The sequence below is a fragment of the Egretta garzetta genome, unplaced genomic scaffold (genome assembly GCF_000687185.1).
Source record: "Egretta garzetta isolate BGI_Z169 unplaced genomic scaffold, ASM68718v1 scaffold56, whole genome shotgun sequence".
Lineage (NCBI taxonomy): Eukaryota > Metazoa > Chordata > Aves > Pelecaniformes > Ardeidae > Egretta > Egretta garzetta.
In genome coordinates, this window is record NW_009260182.1 from 3,976,103 (window position 1) to 3,984,090 (window position 7,988).

Below are 7,988 nucleotides of genomic sequence, written 5' to 3' on the forward strand. Positions count from 1 at the left end.
ATTTACTCATGTTAGCCTTGTAACATTTTTGGTTAGCAGTATTAAGAACTGACATTCACGCTCATGATGGCAGTGTTGGATTCCTTTATGATGAAAGAAGAGCTGGAAAGGGAGGTTGCTATTTATGTTTGCTTTTCCTTTGGTGTCTCAGATAGAGTCAGCAGATGCGTGCCTAATCCTTGCCAATAAATACTGCGCTGACCCAGATGCTGAAGATGCCTCCAATATTATGAGGTAAACTCATTAGTTCTTCATAGGTTTTTGGTTCTTAACTCTGATTAACTAATTTCTGGTGTCCGGGTAGGCTATAGCCACACACAGCTTTATTGCTGATCTGTTGCACTTGAAGAGCATTGCAGGATTTTCTTTAGGGAACAAATTACAAGGTTGTCTCAGAATTTCAGAGATGAGGATACCCTAAATTCCTGCCTAAACTGTTTTAATTTAGCTGCTTTAGAAAAAAATGTGTCAGGACAGTATTGCAGGACCTAGGCTTTAAGTATTCATAGCTGAATGTAGTCTCAATAGAAATGAGAGGAAAGGGAATGCAGCTATGTTGTTGCAGCAGTATGCTACGTGAGTGCATGTGTTGCATGTACTGTTGACAATGGGGCAGAAGGACCCTTAATCATTTCAAACCTCATTGCTCCATGGTATAACTGCTTCTAAAAGTAATTACGCTGCTTGGGGGAAAGCAAGGTATACACTTCATGACAGTAACGATTCAGTGGTCTCATAGCTCCATCCTCCTCTTTTACACTGAAGACCAAACTTTGCTTATTTTGATTGACAAGGCACTGACCACGTTAGGGATCACCAGATCTTGTCCTGCTTTCCTCCTTATATTCTCTGAAGGAAGAAGATGAAAGAGTCAGGCAGTAGATGGCAGCTAGAGTTACCACAAAGCTAAGCCATTCTATTTTTTTCTGTTTTGCTCATACAACCCTAGTTTTAATGAGACCAGTCTTTCCCTTTTAAAATTAAAATGTCAATGATTTGTTAAAAGTTCTCTAATACAGAGTTGGCCAGTATTATGAACCAATTTTACTGGCCTGTCAGATGTTTGCATGCTGCAAATTGAAGGAAAGGCATAATAATAAAAATGTCACCTCTGGAATAAGTCCACTGAGTGCAAGAGATCTGGCTGTCTGTGGGAGGTGCAGAGCTTAAATATGCCTAATTTTGTTTTCCAAACATGCTTTTGAGTTTCAGTGCAAGAAACCTTATTTTGACATTAATTGCATAAATACATTAGAAATATTCCCGTTGCAGATTAGTGCATTCTTAATAGATTTAGTACATTTAATGTAGTAAAATGCAAAATTATTATTTTGAGAGTGGAATTCTCTTGTGTTTTCTCACATTTAAATGAGTTTAATTCAACAAAATTGAATGTTTAATTAAATAATTCAGTAAGAAATGGAAAATTAGAAGGATGACTTGTTTTCTCCTTCCAAAAGATAACATAAATTAAAGCCACGCATACAACTTTTTTTTTTATCTGTTTCATGCTCTGGCTTTGATACGCTTCAAAGTGCAAGTCAGACCAGCAGCTTACAAGATACTTCCTACAAAACACCATTGTAAACTGTTACAGCTTTCAGAGTTTTATGAGACTGGTGATTCCATAATAATTCAGATTATTTTTTGGTTTCATCGTTTTCTCTCCTTTTTATACCTTTAGTTTGTGTATGCAAACCTGATTTTTTTGGCTTGTTTCTTTCTTTAGTTTTGCTCAATGTTTTTTTTTAATTTTTAGATTGTGTTTTAGTTTTGCTCAATGTTTTTTTTAATTTTTAGATTGTGTGTTCCTCTCTTCATATCACGTTGTCAAACCACTCATTTCTCAAACTTTTTCCTTTCCAGCCACTTCTAAATCTGTACACATTTGAGTATATCTTAGGCTCATTAAATAATTAAGAGTGCTGTCAAGCTGCAGATTATGGAAGTAGCCCATATTTCATAAATTCAGAGTTCAAATATCAGCTTCAGTATTGAGCTTTGCAATAATTCATAAAAATTAAGATGAATTTGCATGTGGATTTATGTCAAACAAAATCATTATTCAAGGTGTTTAAATATGATGAATGTCTAGCAACTATAAATAATATGTGGTGGGGCAGAAAGAAAGAGATTCTTTTCAGACATTTATCATTGGAAAACTTGATCAATTATGCTAATTCAAAGACATGAAGATGATCACTGAAGATGACATAATAATTGCAAGTGTATTATTTGCTTAACAGAGTACAGTATCTGAACAGAGCTGCTAAAACAAGTCTATTTTTCTGCAAATTCCCTAAGAGTAAGCCATTCCACTGAATAATTCCTGAAGCTTGATGTTCTCTAGTATTAGCTCAATTTGACTAGATGTTAATATTGCATAGGTCTGACATCAATCAGTATCTTTACAGCCAGATGAGTAAGAGGGTACCGTTATAATTGTGGGACTTCACAACACTGTGAAGTAAAGGTATTGGGATACATTATCCAAATACCCCACCAGCTAAAAGTTTTGGTTTTTTTTTTTTATTTTTAGAGTTATTTCAATAAAGAATTATCATCCGAAGATAAGAATTATCACTCAGATGTTGCAGTATCACAATAAGGTAACGTGGCAACCAACAGTGTCTCTCCCCAGAGGTTTCGCTATATTGCATTCTCACACGCAATTTTTCTATCTCCACTAATAGTATTTTTCTTTCCAAACAAAAACGTCCTAATAAGCCTTGTCACGTAATCCAGTTACAAGTTAATTCAGCTTTATTTATATATGCAAGGGACCTTATCAAAATCCTCTGACATTTATTAATTGCCTAGGGTCTAATTCTCAAAGCTACAGTGCCCATAGTTGCTATTGATTCCAGATGAGCTTTTAACCACACAGATCCTTAAGTTTTGCTCATCTTACTGCACTAGAGCTAGCTAAGATGAATTGGTGGCCTCTAGGCAAGTCATCTGAAGTCAGTTATTTGTGGATGTTTAAAAAAAAAATGCAAATAATTATTGTCTTATTGGAGATTTATTGTGATTTTGTGTTTCTTGCCTGATAATGTAGACCTGAAATTGCCAAGCAGCCAATACAAAATAAATAAAATTAAGTGATTTTTCATATAAAACGTAATTCAGTTGTGTAATTTGTTCCTAAAAATATTGTGGAGATCAAAATTATAAATCCACTTTGGAGAGGAATTTTGAAAATTTTTGATGGTAAAACTGTGGCCTTTAGGTGGAATGAAGTCAATTCATTCGATCCTGAGGAAGTCCAGAAACTGCTGATTAACAGGGCTAGGAAGAATATATCAGAGGACAGACTACTCATATGTGACCTGCTTCTTTTATAATTTCTAAAAGCATCAACCACTGCCCAGTGTTGGAGAAAAAACTTGGCTGGGTAGCCCTTTGCTCAGTGAAATACAATAATCCTGGTACTCAGAAGGTTTGGCTGCTAACAACTCCTTATACCTGTAAACTTTGGCTAGAGCAAGAGCAATTACTGTTGCTTGTGATGTCGTCTTCCTGTATGTGAATGGAAGTAGCCTGTCTTTGTATAGAATAAAAGCAAGGTGTTTCTCTGTTTTAAACAGGTTGATAGGAGATCTTTTAAATACTGCATTTTTCCTTTGTATTTCCTATGAATATGTCTTCAAGAATAGCTTTTACCGAAGCACTGAACTGTAATATTAACTTATGAAGGGAAACGAGCATGAAGGCCTCTGTGTTTCCTTATGTCTATCCATTTCTGTAAGGCAGATGGAAGAGACAATCTGCTAGAGTTATGCCAATAACTGAACAATATTAATACCCATCTTAACTGACCAGTGTCAGTACTGGAGGTCTGTCTTGATCAGCTATTTTCTTTATCCTTATAATTAGCAGTCTTAGGAAAAAGTCTGGACTTCCACCAAGTCAAGTGCTATCCTTCAGGGTGGAAGGAATGAAATAAAAAAGACAAGAAGATGTTGTATATCTTATTAAATGACAATGTCTTACAAAGGTTGCAGCTTCACACAAGTTGTAATCTAGGTTATATTAGATACCTGTATATTATGTATGTGCCTTATCAGTCAGAGTGGCTCGAAGTGCTGTAAAAGGGATACACAGGCAGGAAGGAAAACTTTACAACATCAGTGGTTTGTTCAGGTGTGTGGATGGGCCTGGCAGAGTGTCACAGCCAGAATATGGCTTGAGAAATGCAAGATTTTGTCTATAATGGGTAAGACTGGAACATTTCTTAGCATAGACTTAGCAGCTCAAAAATACCTGGAGCGCTTCTGCCTACTCAGAAAAAGTCAAGCCAGTAATAAAGAAAATCATTCACTGCTATCTCCTTCAATACTGTACTGTATCTGAGGAAGTATTTCTGGTTCTTCACCAGTGGGGTTTTTTGTTTGTTTGTTTGTTTTCCAGGCTCATCTGCTAAATATCCCAAGCTGGAATTGGAAAGAAGGGGATGATGCAATCTGTCTTGCTGAGCTCAAGCTGGGTTTCATAGCCCAGAGCTGCCTGGCACCAGGCCTTTCAACAATGTTAGCCAACCTCTTCTCTATGAGGTCATTCATAAAGGTAATGTCTTGTCTCATTAGAATGTATTAGTCCACAATTCAGTTTGTCAGAGAGCTGAGTAGAGAACATGGCTCAAATATGAAACAGATAGGAACACATTAATAGATTTTGTAAAACAAAAAACCAACTGCGCACACTTACATACAAAAGTTCTCTGCTGCAAATTGGGCAATGAGCCAGCTTCTGTCAAGTTATGTTTTTATTTTTATTTGGCAAGTGTTTGGCCTTTAAATGATTCTTCAAAACATCATCCATTTCTAGGGATATATTTCTGGTGTTTTGTGTTTTGCTTTGTTTTAGACAAAACACATGTTTATCTATGAGAAAAGCTCCTGCTGCTAAAATAAAAATATGATTTATATATGTCCCATGGAGCAAAAATGTGTCCAGAAAAAAGGACTGATCATTTTGGTCTTTTACATCAAGTGGCTAGTGGACCTCTGACTGTGAGAGTAAATAAGGAACATGTGTTGGAACTGAAGCCTGAACTTCCTACAACATCATTTGTGCATTTGTTTCTTCTCAGTCAAAGGGCTCTTTTGGACTTACATGGCAAAATTTTAACCCAGTTATTCCTAAACTCCAGTGGCAGCTGTCCTAGTTCACTGGACCAAGTTCTTGATTGCAGTAATCAGTGCTTCCTTCCTTGTGCCTTTCTGGGACACTGATTCCAAAGATAAAGGATGCTCAGTTTCCAATCCCATGAGTGTTATTAAAGGGATGGGAAATATCAGGGTACAAGGTAGGCCATGGTCCACTTCCAGTCTGTTGTGCAAGTAAGGGAGAAAAAAAAAAAAACAAACCACCGTAATATCCTCAGGTGAGAAAACCAGGACTGTTCTTATGGAGGTGCACATATCAGTGCAGGGCAGTGAGTCCTTACCTCTTGTGAAGTCCTGAAATTCTTATTAAGGTATCCTTTGGAGACCTCCAAAAAATTGGCAACAGCAGACTCCTGTGTGTTGAAAGTATTGCAGACTATTATGTATAGTCAAAAATATGCCAGTTTTCGATATGGAAACAAGCCTGGGCTCTGCAGTTTACTGTCTGCAGTTACAATGTTTGCGTCTTTATTCATGTTCTGGAAAAAAAAAATAAAAAATGCTGTTTTACTGCAGTAAACCCAAACTTGGGAACTGTATATGACTCATCAGCATATGGCCACTTTGATATTAATCCTTTCTACTTATACCCCAAAAGAAAACTCTATCTCTTATGACCTTCATTCTTCTTGCTGGTAATTTAGGCCTGCCTCACTCTTGTCAGGTGTGGTAACCCAAGACTCTCACATGTCTCAAACATTTGTCACGCTAATGTATCCAAATTACTGAGGCAACCTGTTCTATGAACTTGCTCTTGAAATCAGAAGTAGGCCTGAAACTTTTGCTCAGCCTCTGTCTTTCCAAAATTAGAAGTGATCAGTTTTTTCTCAAGGAGATCCATATATATGGGTATCTTCAGAAGCCCCAGTCTTAATGCAAGCTATTTTAATACTGAATTTAAACTTGCAGTGACAAAATGGAGAGATTCAGAAAGTGGTAAAGGGTACAGATATCTGACTGGGGGGGAACTGTATGAGAGAGAGACACACACTTATGGCCTGAATTTGTAGTTGAAACATTTAGACAAGTCAAAACCTGCAAATGTGGAGGTATCATCTTTCCAGAAAATATATCTAACCACTTATGCCTTTTTCTCACCTTCAATCCTATATTTTTTTATTTTATAAGATATTCTTATAGTAATTTCAGCAGAGTGACAGATTGGACTATCTCACTGATGAACAGTTTTAAGCTGAAGGCTCAGCTTTGCAAGGCACTACTCAGCTTACATCTGAGTATTTCTATATACACAGTGTGAGCATAAAAATAGCAATGATTTTGATTTGGAGGAAGCTATCAATGCCAGTTTTGCTCTTGTGTCTGGGGTTATATACAGTTAGCATACAGAATAGGATGCATACATACCTTAACTTGTGTTACTTCAGATGTCATCTTCAGATGTCACTGAGAGAAAAAAATGCCGTCACATAGTGCACTGGGAGAATGCAAGGTTCTGTTAGTATGGTTAAAAAGATGTCTGCTACTGAACTAAGAATGAATTGTCCAGACAAGTATAATGCATGTAATCCTTTCCAAAGATCTCCAAGTATGTTAAAATCTAAAGCAAAATAAATGTACAAGAACTGAGACATTTCTTCATGAGAATCCAACTCAGTTGGTGACAGCAAAAGGTTTGTTTCTTAATTTAGGTGAAAGGATGTTCTTTCTCCAAGCTGTCTCACTCTTGAAACTGTATTTGAAAGAAAAAATTATTACTTAGTGGTGGATGTGGATCAACAGTGTATTGCAGGAGAGCAGCTACATGGATTGGAATTGTTAGAGAGGACTCTATCGAAAAGAAAGACATCCATTCCCTAAAAGAACTTCCAGACCTTTTCATTTAGAGGACTGAATTCAAAGTATTGTCAGACCTCCTAAATCCCTTGGGCAAACGTTATTAGTGGAGTCTCCCACAAGTTAGGAGATTGCTGGGAAAATGTACTGAAACTTCTGTGTTTTTTAAAGAAAGCTTGAAGTGCGTGTTTGTTCCTCCTCCTTCATGACGTGATTAGAAAGTGATTTAATGTGCCATAAATGTTTGGTCAGTCATACACAAATGAACGTGATTGATGGTGACATTGCACACATTTAACTCATTATGTGTTACTTTACAGCAAAATGATTTGTGTAAACAGTCTGCCCAGTATTAGAGGTAAAACAAACTAAGAAACCTCAAAATATTATATTTGTTCCTAATATTTTCCTTTTGGTTTTAACGATGTAATCTCATATGGAATCTTTTATGTTCTCTTTGGCACCAAAATGAACAAAAAGAAAATCAGCTCAAAAAGATTAAGGTTCTGTAAACACTTAAAGGAAGAAAGATAGATTACACAACAAATTATATGTTAAGGCAAAAATAAAAAAAACTAATCAAACTTTACACCTCTAAACTGTATTTCAATAGTCCATTCTTTTTATAGCACAGAATGTTATCATTGGTATATTAATAAAGGAATTGGGGCTCTTTATTATTTGCATAGTCTCAGAAAAAGATAGAAATGCTATAGTGTACCGCAATTTTCTTTATTGTTTGGATTAGCAAATGTATACCAGAAGTCTACCCATATGAAAAACATTGCAAAGAGTAAGTAAATGGAATGAAAGGCAGAGGTGCTCAAATTTTGTCCCTTTATACAACCATGCAAACCAATATGAGTTAGTGTTGTTGTGTGAATTAATAAAATGTGGAATGTAGATCTTGAGTGTAACACAAATCCACAAACTAATTAGTTTTGTCTTTGCTCTGTTGGTAAGACAGTACACCTCATTCCAGATCTGAAAAATTGTCTAGAGGAGTCTCAGTTCTCCTCTAAGCTA

At 36.2% G+C, this 7,988-nt stretch overlaps 1 protein-coding gene across 4 annotated transcripts in view; it reads left to right on the forward strand.

Moving 5' to 3' along the window:
- The window catches only part of KCNMA1 (potassium calcium-activated channel subfamily M alpha 1), a 502,288-nt gene that overhangs the window by 352,693 nt on the left and 141,607 nt on the right, over positions 1-7,988 (forward strand). For all 4 annotated transcript variants that reach the window (XM_035897306.1, XM_035897307.1, XM_009641982.2 and 1 more), the window contains exons 12-14: positions 152-234; positions 2,540-2,609; positions 4,411-4,566. In XM_035897306.1, the coding sequence (XP_035753199.1) occupies positions 152-234; positions 2,540-2,609; positions 4,411-4,566 (309 nt within the window). The remainder of the gene's footprint in view (positions 1-151; positions 235-2,539; positions 2,610-4,410; positions 4,567-7,988) is intronic.